General features: G+C 53.3%; 1 protein-coding gene across 1 annotated transcript; it reads right to left on the bottom strand.

Annotated features, from left to right (window-relative positions):
- Positions 1–1,576: 1,576 nt before the first annotated feature.
- Positions 1,577–20,357, bottom strand: SDC4 (syndecan 4). The gene is made up of 5 exons (XM_035548320.2): positions 20,183–20,357; positions 6,761–6,902; positions 5,802–5,854; positions 5,371–5,554; positions 1,577–4,139 (listed from the first exon to the last, which is right to left on the bottom strand). Exons 1-5 carry the CDS (start codon positions 20,246–20,248, stop codon positions 3,988–3,990), a joined length of 597 nt encoding a protein of 198 aa, XP_035404213.1. The 5' UTR covers positions 20,249–20,357; the 3' UTR covers positions 1,577–3,987.
- Between the last annotated feature and the right edge of the window lie 231 nt (positions 20,358–20,588).

Here is a 20,588-nt window from a genome sequence, read left to right as displayed (position 1 = left end):
AAGGGTGCTGTGCCCGGGGGTAGCGAAGAGCAAGGGCTCTCTCCTGGCAGTGCTCACCCTAGCACAAAACATGCTTCCCCCCCTGCCCCATCCAGGCGCCCCATCCCAGGTTCATCCCCACGCCAGGCGAAGCAGCTCCTTGGGTTCTGGTTTTAAAACCAGAGCAGTGCCAGGAGGAAAAACAACTTGGGGGCAGAACCAACGGCTTGGTGCGTGTCCCCCCTCACCAAATACCCTTGGGCAGGGATGGGGACAAGGCAGCCAAGGGGGCCAGGGCACGTCCAGCCCAGGAAGCCAGGTCCTGGGAACACGGGCAGGCAGCCAGGATCGTGCTCAGGGGGTTGCAGGAGACCCATCGGGATTGCTCCGCAAAAACAAGGCGCTTCTGCACTGAGGGTGGTTTTTGGAAAGTACACGGGCTTCTTGCAACTGAAACAAAGCCCGGGAGAAAGGAAAAGATAAACACACATTGTTCCAAGGAGCAAGTCCAAGAACCTGTCACAGCCCTTGGAGGCACGAGAGCCCGAGGAATGCAGGCGCACGTCAGCGGCTTGCTGGCACACAGCACTGCCAGGGGAGCAGAGGTCAGCCCCGAGGGGGCTCGGTGCTCACGTCTCGGTACCTCGGTACCAGAAGCAGGCTCTCAGGGGACCCCCCCAGAGCACCAGCACTGGACCAAGCAACTGCACGGAGCACAGCAAGTACTGCTGCTCCCTCAACCCTGAGGGAGCCTGGACCCAATTTGTTCTCTTTATACCTGCTAAACCTAAGCATCCTGAGAGGAGCTTTCACCAGGGAGACGTTTCCACCAGGGAGAAGGGAACTGGATTTTCTCCAGGAGGAAGATCTGTTTAAATACAGCGCTTCTTAGGAGGCTCAGCACTTGTCCCCGCGAGCAGCCTGAGGAGACGGAGAGGGGTCCCAGCCCTCAAGAGCACCAAGCTGTCAGAGCAGAGGGTCTTGGAGAAGCAGCAGCAGCTCCCTTCGGGGCTTGCTAGAGAGAAGAGCTGCCTTTGGTGGAAGCAGCACGGAGCCACCGCAGCCTTGCTCCCAGAGCAGCTGACCCCAGGGAGGCTGGAGCAGCCCTGCTCCCACCTCAAGGCCCGCATCACTCAAACAGAGCTGGCTTCAGACTTGGTCAGGCGAGGCTCTGTGCACCTTGCTCTACACCTGCAGGCATGGGCACGTCCTGCTGTCACCAGGGGACAGGCCCAAGCCTGCCTTTACCTCCCTCTGGCCCTTCTGGCTACAACCCTCCAAGTCCCATCACAGAAATAGGACAGCAGAGGGGACGGACTCACCTCCCCATGCCATGCTAGGTGTGCTTTGCCTGCCTGGAAGAGCTTCAGTACCAGGGAGCTCCAGCAAGCCAGACGTGCTGGTCCTACAGGAGTCCCTTGGGGGTCAGACGCTGCAGAGGGCACGGGGGCAGCTGACAAAGCCCCTGTGAGCTGCAGGCCACCACCGGGCCGGCTCCCCGCACACCCTCCCTTCGGTAAACCAAGCAGTTACACAAACATGAGGTCCCTGCTATCCAGTTCCCAAAAGTAATCCTAGATCAGAAACAGTCCAAAAAGCCGATTTTATAAAGTACCAGTTTATTTGAGGGGAAAATAAAAATAAAAACATTAACAGTGGAAAATCCAAGAGCAACTACACAAGAGAATCCAAGTACCCAGCGGAGCAGACACCTCTCCTGCCTTCCCCGTAGTGCTGCCCATAGGCACTGCGCGTCCTCCCCCTCCTTCCCAGTCTACAATGAACTGTGCCTGGCTCTTAGAGCACCCCAGAGCCTGCAGTTTCCAAGAACACACACATACTGGGACCAACAGAGCCAGCCTGGAGGAGAAGCCTCAGGGAAGCCCTCTCACCTTCACATCTCAGTGCATCACCCCCTCTGCCCCGCTGCACCAGCCCTGCACCAAGAAGCAGCTGCCACCAGCTGAAGCCAAATTTCTTTGTGCTATTGTCTACAGATTTGGCCTCAGGCCTACAACAAAGTCCCTGTAAGGAGGCTTGAGGAGCTGGTGAGATTCCTAAAAAATATTCGCAGCAGTCTGGTTCTGGGCTGCCAACCCTGTTGCTCAGTTTGAGGACCCCACAGCGAAGGTGCCTTGAGCCAGAGCAGGTTCAGACAGCTGCAACAGGACAGGACCTGCACGGAGTGCCCCTGCACCGCCCTTCTCCATCGGAGACCTGGGACCTGCAGCCACCCGTTGCTCTAGGGGGACTGGTGTGAGTCAGAAGAGGTAGGAGCTACGTACACAACACGTTACAGAGGACCACCACAGGAGGTCAGAGCGAGCCACCTGTGGCTCTGTGGCGACCAGAGGCAGCCTTCTGCAGGACATCAGTGCTTGGCCCAGGACCACCGGGGCTCTGCAGCACAGATACGCACCAAAAATCAAATTATTTTCCCTGTACTGTAAGCTCTCAATGCCTGCATCAAAGAGCAACCCCAGAACGGAGATGGGGACCTCAGCTGCACCTTAGAGGATCCAGCCTGACATCCCCTAATGCTGCCAGCCCCCAGGCGCAGCAGGGATGGGGTGGCACAGCCCTGGGCACGGCTACTAGCCCCCCAGCTGCCTTCACCAGCCCACCTGCACTCTAGAGCAGACACTGGACAAAGAGCAGTACAAACTAGACCCAGGCTCACAGCGAGGCTGCTGAAGAATTAACTCCAGCCTTTTCACTCTGAACTGTGTATTTCTCAGTAAAATATAATATATAGCTCTATAGGACTGATTATAATATATTACAGACTAGAAATACTCTCATCTTTTCCCTACTTCAATCATACATAATGAATCCAATTTTGCATACAGATTAATTCTAGAAGTTATTGCCTTGAATTCATAATTAAAATTCACAGAATAAAGCTTAAATAGTTTTCACAGAGACTCATTATATTAGCGTTTTACATAAAAAGGATAAAAGTTACCAGAAGAGCAGCCATTTCAGAAACTATAAATAATTCTATTTTTAAAAGTTTAAAAAAAAAAAAAAATCAAAACCTAAGTTACAAGAAAACCATAAATATCTTTACCCTCTCCAGTAGCTGCTATAGAACTAAGAAGAAATCTGTAACACACTGTAGCTAACCCTGCTGCAGTTCAGAATATGAATCATACAAAACATCTCTAGAGAAATGCCCAGCCAAAGGAAACACAAAGGGATTGAAAAAATAAATCTGAGGAAATTAAAAAAGTAGATTTTTTTTTTTTATTTCAAAAACAATTTCTACAAACTTTATATAAACATTAGTCTATTTTCTTTAAAATTTTGTTATAAAAACCCTACAGGCAATCCTAAAAAAAAGGTAAGAGAGTAAAGGCAAGGAAAGGGTGTCACCATAGCCAAGAGAAACAGGGCTGTCCTGATTTCATGGACTAATGACCCTTGCCTGGGGCCAGCAGAAAGAGACAGAAGTCTCCAGGGGAAGACATTCCCATAGGCCCTTTATGGCATTCATGGATTTTGAGCCCTATGGGCCTTTTACTCCCCGATAAGGCAACATTATCTGTAGTGTAAGAGATTCATAAATAGTTCTCCACAAAAATGCTTCACATCAACAGCCTGCTGCAAGATGTCTGTTAGCAAGGTTAATAAAAAAAAAGTCATCTTCTGTAGAAGCAGCCAATCTGAACACCACACACTGGATGCAAACACACAGTGTTTACTTCCATACAGTCTGTTTTATGCTTACATACCCTCTATAAAAACAAGCAGAAAGTTTGGCTTTTTTTTTATACTAGCTTTAGATAAAGTACACTGAGGTTTGTTGTTTTGTTTTTTCAGACTCTTTGTATTTCATTGGGCCCTTGTTAGCTGAGTGGGGTGGAAAGGGTCATATAGAAATTTTTCCCCCTCAAAGTCACTTTGAAATTCAATCCAAAAAGAACATTTGTTCAGCACGTCTCCTTGGAGGGCACAGTGTTTCCATACAGTCCATTTGTCCCTTGATGGGCACAGTGCTGCTGAGCTTTAAGCGTAGAACTCGTTTGTAGGGGCTTTCTTGTAGATCGGTTTCTTTCCAAGGTCGTAACTGCCTTCGTCCTTTTTCTTCATGCGATAGACTAAGAGAAGGATCAGGAAGACAGCAAACAGGAGGCCAACTGCCCCTCCTGCAATGAGGGCTGGGGAAAAAAATAAACATGGAATTAAGTCTAAACTCCTGGACAAGTCCAAACTGTCAGCTAAATTTTGAGATCTGCTTCATCAGTACAAGTTCCCAGAACTGCCTCCGGAATCAGTTCTGCCCATGTGCCTATCACCATATGTACTGACATTTTCAGCAACAGCAGATGTTACTGGAAAAAGCCACAAACTGATTTTCATCCAACCATAGAATAATCACATGCTCCACATTAACCAGTTGTGCTAACCTTCCAGTCAAGTGCAAGAAGGAACTTTTATCAAAAAGACAACCTCCCTGCTTTGGTACGGTTCCCTTTTTTCTTAGTCTCCAAGAGAGCCTGTCCACAACCCACAGTATCAACTCCAGGAAAATGGTGCAGCTTTGATTGAATGCTTTATTGTTTATATATACTCACATTTATGTGTGAGCACACATAATTGAGTATTTCAATTAAACAGCAACAACTCCCCACATGCACCCAAAAGATTCTTCCCTCTCCTCACACCAAGGGTGGCCATAAGACTTCAATCAAGTTTATCTTTTGCTGTGACACCTTCTCACTGCACTAATTCAGCTACTTTGTTAGGTGGCTTTGCAATCCAGTCTCCAGTCCCTCCTCCAGGTGGAAGGATGGCTGCACGTGGGCACAACGCGCTCAGGTCTGTACTCGGACATCAGGCTAAGTGCTGGATGAAGTTTGCCTTGATATAGATCTGTCCCACATGCTGAGGGGAAGCCAGCTGCTTGGTTCTGCTCTAGACAGAGCCACTTAGATTTGTAACAGCTGACTAGGTGCTCCAACCCCCTAGAGGAGTTGTTGGGTTCCTGGCAAGGCTCAGAAAAAGCAGGCCTTGGGCAGAGGTTAGAAGGAAAATGCCTGCATTTGATTTAGAAGTTTATGACATTGCTGATTTATGGCTAGATATGCCTCTGGCTGAGGAAGGCAGGTGCAGAGCAGCTGCCACATGACTTGCGTGGCACTTGTTTAAGCCAGCAGTCAGGTGACACGCTCAAAAACAAGCAATTTACCCCCAGCAAGGCAAGCCCTAGGCTCTTCTGCCATGTAAGGCCTAGAAGGCAGAAGTGATCCTGGTAGAGGCAGGCACAAAGGTAATGCAATTCAGTTCCCTCGTCAGAAGGGAACTGCTCCTCAGAGAACAATACAAGCCATTTTGATGTACAATACTAATAATTTGTCATTAAAGTTTAAGAACAATGTGGACTATTACCTGTAAGAACTTCTGTTCTTTCAAAGATGCTGCTGTTGGCTGTGCTTGCCATGGAGATCTTGTTGGACAGGTTCTCTTCAACAGGTACAGCTTTGTCTGGAATGATTTCATTGTCCAGCATCGTGTTTTTCTTCTCACCTTCTATCTTTCTCTCCATATCTCCAGGGATATAGTTGTCAGGTATCTACAGAGAATAGACAAACCACACCCGTCAGTAAGCAGCACCCAGCCTACCTACAATTGAAAGTAGGAGGGTGTGCAGGGAAAGGAAAGTTTGCTTAGTGCATTGCAAGCATGCTGTTCCTGCTCATGCAGGTAGATTCCTCTCAATGCCACGTCTTGCAGGGGGAAGGGTATTCAGAAAGCTTCAGAGATGGGCCAGAGTAGCTACACGTTGTTTAAAAAAATATATATGCAAATGCAATACCTACCAGAGGAGTATCCATGGTGGTCAGATTTATAGCATCTTCAGAATCTGGGTAGTCTGCAGGGGGGAAAGAAGAGGACGCTAAGTTTTCCTCTAATTACAGGCTGGTTTTCCACAATTCGGACACTTCAGCAACTGCAGTCTAAATAGCACTCTTGCTCTCCTGAATACCGTTCCCTCTTATCTACTCGTACATTCACCACTTCGTGGCTTCGATTGCACAAGACCATGAGATGTAATCTCCAGACCAACACCTCCTGCATGGGAGGGATCTTCAGCTGCATCCATTGGTCCCTGCTGCAGATTATCAGGAGTTGCTCTGCAAAGCAGGTCTGCCATAGCTTGCTAAACTAATGCCAAGGGAGAGCAAAGCTCTCACCACCCATCCCTAAAGGATAGTTTGCTAACCCTCTAGTCACCAGATCTGCCCAAACATGTCAGATACTGATTTCAGTACTTGTTCTTTTCCATTTAGAGAACAAGTGTTCACATAAAGGGGACAAGGAGCTGCTGAAACTGGTTTGGGCAGGGAGCTTTGAATGTCACAGAGTTCACTTCAACATCAGTTAGTCCTTTACCTTGTTTGGCCTCAGCTAAGACACCAAACTTTAAGCCCTTTAACACTACCTCAAGATTAGAATTAAAAAAAAAATCTGCCAGAAGTTCTTTGGAGTTCAATGGGACAGAGACCCAGCTAGCACAATGCCTTTTCGCTTGCAGTAAGGCAAGTTAGGGAGGACAGATGGAGTCCAGCCAGAGTGATTCAACATCATGGTACAACCACTTTCACTGTTCTCATCTCTGAGTGCCTACAGTCCGCACGGCTTTCTCATCTTCACCTGACACTCTGCAGTTCCCTCTGGAGCTCGAGCTGTACCCTTAGCCCATCATTCATGATTGCTGGCACTAGGAAGAATTTCAGTATCAGCCGAGGGAGATCCATTCGCCCCCTTCCCTGCTTACCTCCAGAACCAGACGTCTCATCTATATCTAACCCATCGGAAGTTGAGGGAGGTTTGAATTTGCCAATGTCTTCATCATCTGGCAGGTCTCCAGAACCAGGGTAGTCAAGCCATCGTGCATCCATGGTCTCGGTTTCTCTCACCTTAAGACAGGGGAAGAAAAGTGTTAAGTCTCAGGCAACTACTCTGAAGGGTTTTACAAAAGGTCAGCAGTTCAGGGCTGAACACATCAATTCCATCACAAGAACGTTAAATGCTGAACTTCCTCTCCACCAAGAGCATTATCTTCATTGGCCTGGAAATAGCTGAATTCCCCTAGAATTTCTCAGAACAGAAGTGAGAGCCAGTCTGGGATGGGAATTTCCTGAGGGCTGCGCATTCAGGACGTTCACCAAACAACCACAGGGTGAAAATAACACAACATGATCTTGGTCAGGAGTTCAGAGCAAGAGCACATGGGGAAAGACAATGCCTCCAGTTTGTCAGAAAGGGGCATTTGGAGGAACTTGCTATTCTCAGAGAAAGCCTGGCACCTATACATCAGGCTTTTTTTTGCACGGCACAGAAGCTTCACATCAAGGCAGCTCAGTGCTTCTTGCACTGAGAACAAATCTATTTTATTACCCAAGGGTTAAAAACTGATCTGTCAGTTCAGCTGATCTGCAGTGCAATGCTGTGATGTTCAAGAGCATTCGCTATCAGCAATAACTCGCCTGAAGGAAGAGCTTCCCCTGCCTCACCTATTCAATCACACGTAAACAAACAAGTCTATAAAATCAAGCCCAGGATCCCAAGGTTTGGCAACTGCGGCTGCAGATGCTTGGGAGCAGAACAGCAGCGCAGAAGGGCAGGCTGCCCAGCCCGCACAGCAGCTAGGCCGGGAGAGCCTCGCAGGGAATCAGTTGTGTGGCCACAGTGGCAATTTCTACACCAGAGCTCATTTGCACTTGGACCTTGCCGGAGCCACAAGCGCAAACCTCCTGCCCTCACCGAGGTTGTGCAATTCCCCCACAAGCCTCAGAGCTCTCCCACCAGCCTGGGGCCAGGTGAGGGTGCCGCGGAGGCAGCTCGCAGTTGCCCAACAGCAGCCCGCAGATTCCAGCGCTCCCCGCCTCTGATTCCACAGCCATGAAGTCATCGGCGTGGTGGGGGACTTCACCCCTTCCCCCAGGGCAAGGAGCGCGACGCAGACAGATGGGTCTCATAGCTGGGAGCTAGGCTGTCACATTTTTTCGTGCTGTCCCCGTAGAAATGCTGGATGCACGCTTCCTGGGCATCACCGTGGTTTAAGTCCTGAAGGTTAATCTACCCAGGAGTGTCTTTGTAAATAGCTGCAGCAGAACACATGCTTTTAGTCCACAGCCCTGCACATCTGAGAGCTCTTCTTATCATGCAAGTTTATCGTGAGTAACTATGGCATTACTGGGGGTAGAAGAGCAGAGACCCATGGAGCAATTAGCCCTGGGTCTCACCACCCAAGCCCGGCTGCTTTATCAGGATAGCAGCGAGCACAGGGCAGTGGGCTCTGCGCCCCTGGTGGCTCCCATCAGCCCCCCTGGTAGCCCAGGTGCGACCCTTCCTACAGCCCTGCAGTGACACAGCCTGACGAGTTATCCCCACCTCTGATCCTACAGGTGAACGCTCACAACCCGTCATAAGCCATGAGTCAGCTTCCTCTCGGCCCTGCTCGCCGCCCAGATTTCCCTACCATTAGGGTACTGGTTTTGCCACAAACAATGCCTTGTGGTCAGAGCGAGATGCTTCTCATTTTGCATGAGGAGCAGCGGCTACTTGATGTGCTTTTCATTAGCTTATTGAGGCATCTCTGGTTTCCCCTGCAACTCTGCTGGAGGATAAGCAAATGAATAGCTGCGGGGCATGGAGCACTGAGGCCAGCTCTCCTCCCAGACCCGTCTCCTCTCTGTCCGAGCTGGCGCGGAGCAATGGGAAGGGGGCTGGGGAGGAAGGACAGCTGGGAAGAAATCCCCTCGCCTCCTGGAACCAGGCGTTCCTAACATTACGGATCACTCACTCCAGGGCAAATTCATTTTGAGATATGTGAAACCCAGCCAAAGCCAGACCTGCAATGGGAACTGCTGCCAGCAGGCAGTCGCTGCTCCTACTACAGCTCATGGCGATTCCATGGAGGCGCAGGAAGGGTCGGCTCCAGTCTGCCCACGCCAGGACGGCGGGGCCGGGCAGCGCACTTGCTGCGATCCCTACAAGCGGGCTGCCAAGCCGGGGCAGACCGATGCTGGCAGGAGCGCCGTGCCGAGCCGCACCCGGGCCAGCTCATGCTGCACGCTGTTATGACTCACGGCCAGCAAATGTCCCAGCGAGGGAGGCTGAAGGAAAGCCACCTTTGGGCCACCGAGTGGCTGGACAGCAGGCTGGCCTTATCAGATCAGCCCAGGCATGAGCAGAGCCATGGCAGCCAGCCACGGCGATTAGTACGTACTGTGGAACGCACCAGGTTCGGCTATCAGAAAGCCCTATTTAAATCAGGACAGACAGTGTTTACAAGCCAGAGGACATAACAAGGAAATTACTGACTCACAAGCGTAAATAAGATTATATGGGAGCGTTCCCTGAACTCACTCTTCATCATCCTCTTGAGCAAGGACAGGGAAATTCCTGGAAGCCCGGAGAGCTCCTCGAGCCTTGCAGAAAGCTTTTCTTGTGGGCAGCAAGGCTTGTTTTTTTAAACAGATTCATCTGCCAGCTTCTCCCCGAAGCACAGGGAAGTTAGAGGGCTGCCAGGCATCTCCATGTCTGCCCTCTAGGTTCCAGGACACGCTCTCCCAGGGAGCAGGCTCCTTCCAGGAGCTGGGCCCTGGGCAGCCAGGAGTGCTCTGGCCGGGAAGAGTTAACAGCCGAGTGCCCTGCTCTCAGGGCAGGTCTGCAGCAGGCACATTCCTAGCATGCACACCTGTGAGAGGGCACTTTCCCAGGCTTAAAAGCAAAGGCTCAGGGCTTTCCGAGTGCCACAAACAGCTCCCTGCAGAACTGCTCATCCCAAGGAAGGCTCAGTCCTTGCCGCAGCCATGATAGCAGGTTGAGAGACACCACAGGCAGGTGCCGCTGCTTCCTCTGGGCTGGCAGGCCATGGCCAAGAGGAAAAAGCTACGAGACAGCAGCAGGGCACCAGGCAGCCCTTGCCAAGTCGTCTCTGGCCACGTCCAGCTTAACACCCTCCACAACTGCCAGCTGGAGGAGGGCACCCGCTGCTCAGAGCCTGCTTTCTGCCACCTGTTATCCCACACTGGAGCCGGGCCAGGGACTTGCTGGGAGAGGCAGACCGGACGGCTGCGCCACTCCACCTTGCCCCGGCAGCTGAAGTCGAGCCCTGCTATTAATATGCTCCTTTCCAGGAGAGGTCTGCACAGAAAACTACCATTTCTGCTGCTTCCAGGATTTCTTCCTCATGCTAAGCAGCTTTGATCCCCAGCAAGCACCGAGGGGGATTAACCAGTGTGCCGGGGATGGAGCAGAGGCCTTCCCTGCCTGCCAGTGGCAAAAATTAAGAGCCTATTCCCTGCTGGACAAGCAGCACGTCAGGCACGTGAGCTATGAGCGCCATTCCTGGAAAAGCTGGGCACAGAGGTCTCATGGGAGCCCCAGACAGGCTGTGGGTGAGGCTGGACAGGGCTTGCCCTGCTCCTGCCCTACAGCACAGGAGTCACAGCCAGCACCCCGAGCAGGGCGCAGGCTGCCTCTGCCTCAGTCCCAGCCCACCCCACTCCATCCCATGCTCCCGGGCCCAGTGTACCACCAGGCTCTTCTGAAAGCAGGAGCATCTATTCACCAAGGCAGCAAGCAAAAGGTCTGGCCGACGTGCGAGTTTCCCCAGCGGCTGGCTAGTTCTGGGAAATACCAGACCCAGGCAGCTCACCCACCCCAGCCCACACATCCTCACCGCAGCTTTTGCAAACCCCATCAGAAAGAAAAACAAATTATGTTCTGGAGAAGGGACAAAGCTTTTCAGACATGGGATTTGCTTTTGTGGCCACTGCCTCTGATCAACCACGCCAAAGTTCGCTAAAGGCTTCTTTCGAGGGCTGTAGCCAGCGAGCAGCAGAGGAGTCAGACCTGCAGAGACTCCAGCACCTGAAGTGCAGGGCGCTCTTTATCTCGTTTTACAACTCCGTAACGGGGAGCTGAGCTCTGTGCGCCTCCCTTCCCAGCACTGTGTACACAAGTCTAGGAGTAAACAGGAGCAAGGTGAAAGTCAACCCTTCCTAGACAAAAGCAGGTGGACCTGGGCCAGCCTGGGAGGTGGCAGAAGTGGCAGAGGTGCAGATCTGTTAACTCTTTATAACCTGCAGGGACAGATAACATAAGTAGCTCCTGCAGCTTTTGTTTGGTGCACTGTACTAGAGGACAGCTGTATGGATCACCTCGTTTCACTGCAGTGACCAGGGTTGAAGGACGGGGTCTCAGACCCCCAAATAAATCCAGGACGTGAGCCCAGGTGCACTGAGGAATGTGCCACAGTCAGGACTGGGGCTCCAGTCAAGCAGATCCATGGAAAATTCCTGTGCTGAGGGGAGACAGCCACAGAAGGAGGGACATCGGGGTATGTATGTGCTCTTGGGAAGTCTCTAGGCAAAGCTCTTCCCATTCCCTGTCACTATGGAGCTCGCTGGACACCATAGCGTGACTTGCTGTCTGGTGCTCGGGTGAAGTTGTCGGGACTCTCCTGGGTGCCGACTTGTGTGTTAGTTCAGATCGTCCCCTGCCCCATCCAGAAACCCCAGCTGAGCAGTATCACACAGACACCTTTCCCAGCCCCGTGCTGTCATGAGCTGCTGCCCACCCGGCTTTCCCGCAGCGCTGCCCACACTTTTGGCCAAAGAGCACCGAACCTGGTGGGGCCTTCCCAGTGCAGGGAGGCGAAAACTCTGCAAACCACCAGGCCTCAGTCGGGGGATTTCCATACAGCTCACTTCCACCACGCTCTTGCAGAAGCTCAGACACAGAACCAGGAGGTTTTAAGCTCATGCAAAGCACGCAGAGGAGCAGAGCTCGCCTCAGCCCCAGCTCAGCCAGGCCAGCCCTCTGAAACCAGGGGGGGCGAGGAGCCGCGCGAGTCAGCTCAGCAAAGCTGTAGAGAGGCGACAGCTCTATCCTCCCACCTTACAGCCCTTACAAGTAAAGCTGTTAGGAGTGACAGGAGCTTCCCGCAGAGCCAACTCCTGCCGCAGCAGAAAGAGAAGGGCCTACACTTTCCCTCAAGCCACCCTTGACTCCCTCCCCACTCCAGTGCAGGGAAAACCGAAGTTTCAAACACTTCTGTACTGAGAGCAAAACAAATACCATTATTTCAACCTAGGTCGCACCTAACTCCTTCAGCACTCGTGCTAACTCCTTGTGCCCGTGCCTGGAGGGTACCGATTTACCTCTGGTCACGCTGTCCCATGTAGCACAGCGCACACAACCCACCGTGCCCTCTGTGCCAAGGGACAGAAGTTAAGGCACGGAGGCACACGTGTGTGTTTTGTTCCACGACAGGCTCACCCCCAGGCTCACAGACACAGTTAAGTACCACTGTTCCTACGCTCAACTCTTTTTAAGCAGTCCTGGAGCAGGCCCACAGGCTCAGCCCATCTTCCCACTAAGTCACCCTACACGTGCACACCATCACAGCGAGCTGTAAAGATAAGCCCACAACGTCTCTGAGAAAATCAGAGACAAGCACAGGCCAATGCATTCAGAAAAGGCTTTATATTTTATATATATTTTTTTATGTACATGCATATACATAATTGTGCTTGGTAATAGAGTCCAGGAGCAGCGACTCGCTCAGTAAGACAGAACAAGAGGAACGCAGGGGCTGACAGAGCGCCACTCGCTCAAGGTCATTACGGGAAGCATCCCCAGTCCCTGTCCAAGCAGGTATCCATCTCCCTGCAGCCACAAAACCAGTCCTGTGTGCTCGAATCCGGCGGGCCACGTGCTCCGTGGGGGCAGGTACAGCAGCACGTGGCCAGCGCTAAGCACAGCCCCAGCGCGGGTCACCCCCCTCCTGCACGTCCCCCCGGGATCCTGTAAGCCGTGTTGCAGCAAGCAGCAATCCTGGGGGCTCATGCGGCAGCAGAGTCATAATCCCTGTGACAATGACGCCGTAATCCCGGGCTCGGCGGTGTGACCCGCTCCCACGGGGCGATCCCTCCCCTGCAGCGGGGATGAATCCCTCCCAGGCTCTGCAGGCACTGGGGAGCTTGCTCAAAATAGGCTTCCCTGCACTTACCCAGGCAAACCTCAGTTACCTCTTAACTTACATGCGTTTGCCGACACGCGGCCTGCTCTCTTCAGGCCACGCTGCACGCTTGTGCCTTTCAGGCCGTGCTGGAGCAGCAAACAGGAGGAGGATGGATAGATTACAAAGGAATGGATTCTGGTTTAACTGCTCTTGCCTGATTATCAGCCACGAGCAAAGCCGTGAAGATCCCTGTCCTCTGCCAGACAGGCACATGCTGGGATCTGTTTACTGCAATGGTGGCAAAATAGGTGCTCTAAGTAAACACTCAGTGCCCAGCTCCGTGCCCCAGAGCGGGGAGGAGATGACTGCTTGCCCCTCCAGCTAGGCTAGATAAAGCTCAGCAGGCAGTTGCAGATGGCTGTGTGTCAATCACTTGCCCTGAAGCAAATAAAGATAAGGTTCAGAGGAAAACTGCAGGAGGGAAAAGCAGGAGCTCTCATGTGACTTGAGGAGGAAAACAACCACAGCAGAGCCATGGCGAGCCCCTGAAAGGTTCTCCCAGTCAGGGACAGGAATTCAGAGTTCAAAGTTTGTTGTGTTTTTTTTTTTTGTTTTTTTGTTGTTTTTTTTTTTAAATGCTAGCTACAAATCTTATCATAAGTAGTTCAGATACTTCACTACCAAGGGCTTAGCTCAGAAGTAGGAGAAATCTATTCAAGGTCAGAAGGGGGATTCGGTTTTGAGGGTTAAGACTCACTCTGAGTTGTCTACTCTAACCTGGGAAGCTCCTCTTGTATCTCTGCCTGGGGATGGGGGGCAGAAATAAATAAGGATATAAAGGCCACAGCAAGGCAGCTTGTCCATCAAGGATGACTTCTCATGCTGCTACTTCACGCTTGGGATACTTCATATATCACCTTTCTCCCTCACCCAAGGGCAGTGAGGGCACGCCTCGCCCTTCCTAGAAGACGACGATACCCCGATATTTCCCAACACACACATGAGCAGAATTTCCACTTGGCAAGAAACGCACAACGTGCATTTTCAGGATCTTTATTCTCCCTCGTGCCAGAGCGTTAGCGAGATTAAGCCTGGCAGACACCAACTTCAAAGGCTCAGAGTCACGGTGCCGCTCCTAGCCGGCTCGCCGGGCAGCTAATCGCAGCTTGTTTGTGCGATCAAGATTCCCAGTGCTGCGCCCTACAAAAGCCTCCCTTCCCACAAGCCATTTTAATCTAATCAGAAGTAGTAGCCCAACGATTTAGGCTTAGCCCAGGCTGCTGAGCGCTGCCAGCAGTTACACTATGTAGAGCTTTGCTTTTGGCAAAGCTACCAGCGAAAGCTATCAGTATGGAAGCACTCAAGATGAAGTACTTGTGCCACTACACTATCAGACTATACCTATGTAAGAATTTATGTAAACAATAGATTCAACAGCAGGGATTTTCCCCTAGCTAGCTACCACTGTAGAGACGGAATTTCTAGTGCATGGGATTTTGGTTGTGTTTTTTTTGTTTGTTTGTTTGTTTTTTGTTTTTGTTTTTAAAAAAGTATTCTTGAATGTGCAGAGCTTGGGACCATCCAGCAGCCCCAGCGTGTGCTATTGCAGACCACGCAGCAGCATTACAGAGTCCTGTCCTTCTCCCAGAGCTCCGGACTCCAGGCCAGATCTCCTCCCCCCTCTGAGCAGAGGGCAGGAAGCTGGCAGCAGTTTTCCAGCACTCCCTGACCACTTCTCTGCACCCTCGCTGCTGCAGCCAGGAGCAGAGGGACCGAGTTATTGTTTTGCTCACTCCTTCCTTGGCTCTGCAGAGCCTGCGCTGGGCCAGACTAGCAAGTCATTTAGTAACCAAGGCATGGTACCAGCCTCTCGTACTCAGCCTCAGGAAACTTGGAATTAGCGCCAAGAACAGCTCACACATAAACAGACTCCTGCTCCAGAGTCGGCCCCGCCGCACGCCGCGGACTTGCAATAAATATTTATCTCGCTGGGAACACAGTCTTCCAAGCAAAAGCTCCTGACATCAGTAAGGATGATATGTATTTCCAGTTGAGGGGGGAATAGCTAGAAGCTGCTCTGTTCTTAGAGGGGGACACCAGCCTCCAAAAGCTCAGCAGCCCTCCCTGTGCCGCCACATGGGTCAGGATCTGTCCCTGCCCCGTGGGAGCCCAGCTCAGCGTGGCAGCACCCATCACACCAGGCGTGCTCACCTTCAGGAGCAGAGCCAGACCCGAGATCATCGAGACTTCTGGCCGCTGCGCAATTGGGACTGTTTTGCTGCAAGTCCAAGGCAGGCACTTTCCCAGTGCGGTCATTAACGTGCATTAACAGCTCTTTTTATTGCTACAGTTTGACTGTAACTGCAGCTGAAGGGCAGGAGGCAGGGTTAGCCTCCCAGCAAGGTAAACAAGGTACGGCCATGGTGCTGTCTTCAGGGTTTTAGAAGAGACAGGTAGCACAGTTTTAGTTGCACTGGGACGGAGACACCTTTTCCCCCTCAGCAGCTAAGGCACAGCAACATGAAAAGAAAGAAATCCTTCCCAAGGCACAACTTGCTTTGACCGACAGATTGCAATTTGTTTAAGCAAGAAGAAACCTCGTTTTTGCTACACAACACGAGCTGCTTGGGTAACAGGACTACGTGCCTAGCAGTCTCCTTCCCACCCCAAGGAGTGTCTCACCAAGCTTTTAATTAACTGCTTTGATTTTTAAGTTATCCCAGTTATTTGTCTAACAAGAGCCAATTGGTGTTTTGTGAGCAGACTCTCAGCCTCAAAGGGCTCAAGGATAAAACTGACAAGAGCAGATATTTCCAGCAAAACAAAATAAGACTTTTACAAGAAGGGTATTTTTGAAGTCAGCCAACCTTTAGAAATTGAGAGGGACTTAGCTGTGTCTTGCGTGTTTCCCCCTCCTACGCTGACATTTTCTCCAGATTCAGGATTAAGTATTTAGTCTCCTCTTTATGACTTTCCACTCCTTTGCCCTGCTACGAACACTTTCAATCGCTCCAGAGAACACTGCGCTTTTCCTCTGTCCCCATGCAACTCTCGTTTCCAGCTGTATCTGTCTGAAGAGGCGGCACCCACAGAGCTGCCAGAGCAGGTTAGCAGCTGCTCGAGACGAGGCAGTTTTCCTCATAAACCTCTGCCACTGGCGGCAAGGAGATGGCAGGGACCAACAGCTTTTTACCCACCATGGACACAAACCGAGATGGATGAGACCGGCGGCGGCGGTTAAGGCACAGCCTGCTGAGGAGCAGCACTGACTCCGCATTCGCCCCTTTCCTTCCCCCCGTAAGAAGAGACCCGGTGCTGCAGGTGGTGCCAAGCACATCTGAGTCACGGCTGCGAGTCCGGGGGCAGAGCCGTTACTCAGATGGTGACAGCAGTCTCGGGGAGCTGCTACGCCAGGCGAGTGCCAGAAACCCTGAGTCAGACTGCTGCTGCGGGGCTGACGGCCATGCACAGCAGACCTGGTCGGACAGAAGCCTTTACTGGACAACCAAGCGCGCGCTCAGAGACAAGAAGTCCCATGTAATCCAAAAGCGCAGCCCTAACAGCTCATTAACGTAGGATTTCCTATAGCCCCTCGGTGCAGGAGCTTGTTACAACCCTTTACCCAGGCTGCCCTGTCTGTTCGGAGCCACATAGCCAAGCCTCATCACAAGAGTCTCACTCTAGTGCAAATCATTTGAATCCTTAATCTGGAGCGTTTGCATTCCACCCAGTCTCAACAAACAGCCACACGCGCTCCACAACAGCAGCCCAGAGGTCAAACGTGTGCCGGGTTCATCCAGTTTTGTAGCGCTGCAGCTACAGCAGCTTCCAGCTTGAGGCTGCGAAAGCAGCAGGACCCTCCTGTTGTTATAGGGCATAAAGGAACAAGCTGTGCCGAGCAGGGAATGCAGCTGCAAGGATTTAAGAGCAAGCCAAAGAGGCAAAATGTTAACTCAAGAGCAAAGAAGTGTTTTGGAGGATGGATGCTCCATGTTGTCTCGCTGAAGCGATGACCGGGGAGTTGCGATCAGCGAGCCAGCACGTCTTCAGAGTATTTACCAGCAACAGCCTGAAGGGAAGGGAAAAATAGCTGCGGGAACCGTGCTGAGGTTTGCATGCTGAGCAACCAGCCGGACTCCCTCCTTCCTCTCCATTATCGCTCAAAGCCAGGCGAGCAGCCTCCAGCCTCGTGGTGGAAGCAGGACAAGTGTGTCAGGAAGGCGACAGCCACCCAGGAGCACCAAGACAAAGGGCACGTCAGGCTCCACTTCAGGCATTTTGAGAAGAGGAGGGACTGGTCTCCTGACCCCAAACATCCAGGCAGCACAAGGCAACAGCAAAGTCATTAACACAGGCTCGGAGAGGAGGGGAGAGGTGAAGACATATAGGAAAAAACATTTCCACAGTTGTTGGACTGCATACAGGCATTTGCAGGACCTTGAAGTGCCAAGGCCTTGGAGGCAACAGCAGGAGGGGCAGGAAAGAGAGAAATCCCACTGGCTAACAGCCTTAACTTCCTAGAATGAACGAGCCTCTGGTATCATCATATCTCTGAAAGTCCCAAGTTCAGTCCCAAGCTGCCTCTCGTGCAAACTGTTTGGAAACCAGAACCCTAAGAAAGATCTCCCCAGCACGGGAGCCAGCAGGCACTTGGGGCAGGGGCAGCAGCACCCCAAGTTCTGCGGGGTCACTGCTCCCACCCACATGCACCCCTCCGTGCCTGCTTTGCTCGGCGGGGTACGAGGTGCTGGAGAGGCCACTGCTTCCCATGCGTTACGGGCACTGCACCGTGACAGCCAGCTCTGGGGTCGGGTACCCAAAGCCACGGGCTCCCCTTCAGGGGCAAGGGACGTCTCCTCAGACTTGCTGCTTGGTGTTTTAGGGCGGCTGGGATTTGTTGCAGGCGTTCAGCGGCCGCCTGGGTTTGCCAAGTCGGGAGGTAGAGTAAGACGCTGATCGCTGCGTCTTGATTTGATTGGGAGGGACAGATGAGAAACTGGGCAAAGAGCAGAAAGAACAGGCCTCGGGGATCAATGGCAGCAGGACAAGCCCAACCGGTTCTGACATTAATAACGCTGCACTACTTTCCTAACACGGCTATCCTCAGCGAGACACCAGCTTTGCCAATCAGGCAGCCTCCGAGCGTGATTGCTGCCAACCAGCGGGCAGGGCCCACGGACAGCTCAAAGCCTCCCCCCTCTCCCCGAAGGCTCCTCAGCTTTGGGGATGGATTTCTGCTTGCCTGCACTGCCGGGGATGCACAAACACAACGCGGTGCTGGGGGGAAACTCTCTGCTTACTTCAGGGCAGCGAAGCAGGACTGCTGCGTCCAGCTCGCGGCCCATTAGCGCTGCTGAGGACCTGCTGAGCTCGGGGCAGTCACAGCCAGGAGCAGCCCAAGCCTCCAGCAGGCAGAGACATCCCTCTGATGCCGAGGAATACCTGCTGCCTACCTCCTGTGCTGCCAGAGGCCAGCGAGATGCTAGCAGTGTAGGCAGAGCTCTGCAGTCCCACGCTGCCCCTCCTCAACTCCACTGATCCCACATTTTAGCTGCACCAGGGGCTTTCTGCCCGTCCCCAGCCACAAGCCCCTATAGCACCTCCTGTGGGAGCCCCTTACTGGCCCCGCACAGCCTTGGCTTCCTGCAGCACTGGATGGAGAGGGCTGGGGACCACCAGGGGACGGCAGGCTCCAGCGCCAACCTTCCCCAGGGCACGGGGACGAGGCGGTGCTCTCGCGCCAAGCCACGCCGCGGGTGTAACGCAAGCCACCCCCAGCCTGGGCGCAGACGTCACACATCGGCACCCCGCTAATATCCCCCACCCTCTTACACATCCCGGATTGCTTCACGCGGAGAAATCCCATCCGCGCTGTAGAGGGGAAAGGAGCCAAGGCGTTTTTGTTTGTACAGGCTCGGGGAAATATTCGAGCACCAAATCGCTCTCAAAAGCCGCGCTCTTACATAAGCGCGAGAAACACAATCCCCGTCTTGTGAAGGAACAGCTACCTGTCTTCACCCCGCCCGCACGGAGGAGCTGGGAGCCGCGCGCTGTGCAGCCCTGCACGTTTTGGCAGGGCTATGAAAAATAAAAAAAAAAAAAAAAAAAAGGGGGAGGAGCGCCCACAGAGCTCTGCCAGATACTGTGTCATCCCATCTCCTCCTCGGCAGTCCGTAGCCTGATTTGTTTGGATAAGGCTCCGTAGTAGGTTAGTATTACCGCTCAGGCGCACAGCTTGCCTTACGTAGCTGGGAAGACACTGACAAATACTCCGCATGGGCTGCGCGCAAGGATTTACAGAATCCATCTGTTGGAAAGCCGTTGTCTTTGCAGAAATCCGATGCTTGCAGTCCACTCGGCTCTCCAGGGACACCCAGTTGCATTTCATACCAAACATGGTCAGCGCAGCTTCCAGATGCTGTCTGCCCCAAAGGTCTGCCCCGCCAGCTCGGGCCACTTCTCGGACGAGCGATTCACAAACTTAACAGCGGGGAGGGAGACGCTAGGCTAGAGCGGATTTGGGCTTGCTGGTCTGGGCAGAGCAGGGCAGACAAGCTCTGCAGACGCCCTCTGCGGGAGTCTCCCACCCCACAGCCCCCTGCCCCTGTTGGGGAGCACAGCACAGCACAGCAGCATCAGCACTGACCTGCCCGCACAGACAGCCTTCCGTCCGAAATACCCGACGGGGATAACCAAACCTAGCTTTGAGATCCTCGCCGTTATCTCACGCTCAGCAGCTCCCTCAGACCAGCAGAGGAACCTGCCCCGACCGCGCTGTCCGCGAGCCGTCACGAACACCCGAACCCAAACCCCAGGGAGGCAGAATCCCCAAATCTCCGCCTCACCAGGGAGACCACGCACGTGCCCGACTCGAAGCATCCCAACTCTTTCACCTCGTTGGGTTTAGGCGGTTCTGAAATCGGTCGGGCCCCCCTTTCCCTCCCCCGCTGGAGGCGAGGAGGGTTTGACACCCAGGGGAACCAGCGCGATCCCGCTCAGGCGAGGCAGGAAAGCGCACCCGGGCACCGCGACGTGCTGCGCGCCTCCAACCCGCCAAGCAGCGGCGATAAGAAGAGGGGTGCAGGGGCTCGGCCCCGCACCTAGCAGCCCACCGCTGCCCTGGGCCCGGCTGGAGGAGGGCGAGAGGGAGAAGCAGAGGCTGAGCGGGGAAGGGAGGCGGACGGGAGGCACCGGGCGGCGCCCCGCGGGGCCGGCACTCACCGACTCGGCGGCGGCGGAGGCCGGGAGGAGGCCGAGCAGGAGGAGGGCGACGCGGAGCAGCGGCATGGCGGGGCCGGGCCGGGCTGAGCCGAGCTGAGCCGAGCCGGGCTGAGCGGCGAGGCTCTGGCCACCCGCCGGCGCCGCGCTGCTTATAGCGGCCGGGCAGGCGCGGGGCGGAGCGCCGGGCTGCGGGGGGGGGCAGGGGGAACTCGGAGAGATTGGGGGGGAGGGCAAAGGGGAAGGGAAAGGGGGGGAAAGGGGGGGAAAAAGGAGGGGGGAAGGGGAAAGGAAAAGGGGGGAGAAAGGGAAAAAGAAGGGGGGGAGAAAGGGAAATGAAGGGGGGGCAGGAAAAGAGGGAGAGAAAAGGAAAAGGGAGGGGGAGGAAGGGAAATTAAGGGGGGGGAGA

Source organism: Cygnus atratus, chromosome 16, assembly GCF_013377495.2.
Source record: "Cygnus atratus isolate AKBS03 ecotype Queensland, Australia chromosome 16, CAtr_DNAZoo_HiC_assembly, whole genome shotgun sequence".
Taxonomy (NCBI): domain Eukaryota; kingdom Metazoa; phylum Chordata; class Aves; order Anseriformes; family Anatidae; genus Cygnus; species Cygnus atratus.
The sequence above is the reverse complement of the archived record's forward strand: the minus strand, read 5'-3'. Positions and strand labels throughout refer to the sequence as shown.

Excerpts from the sequence above, each read along its gene's own strand:
- SDC4 (XM_035548320.2), bottom strand. The coding sequence starts at position 20,248 with ATGCCGCTGCTCCGCGTCGCCCTCCTCCTGCTCGGCCTCCTCCCGGCC. Across the intron at positions 6,903-20,182 it reads CCTCCGCCGCCGCCGAGTCG|GTGAGAGAAACCGAGACCAT; the intron begins GTGAGTGCCGGC and ends CCCTGTCTTAAG. Across the intron at positions 5,855-6,760 it reads TGAGACGTCTGGTTCTGGAG|ACTACCCAGATTCTGAAGAT; the intron begins GTAAGCAGGGAA and ends TCCCCCCTGCAG.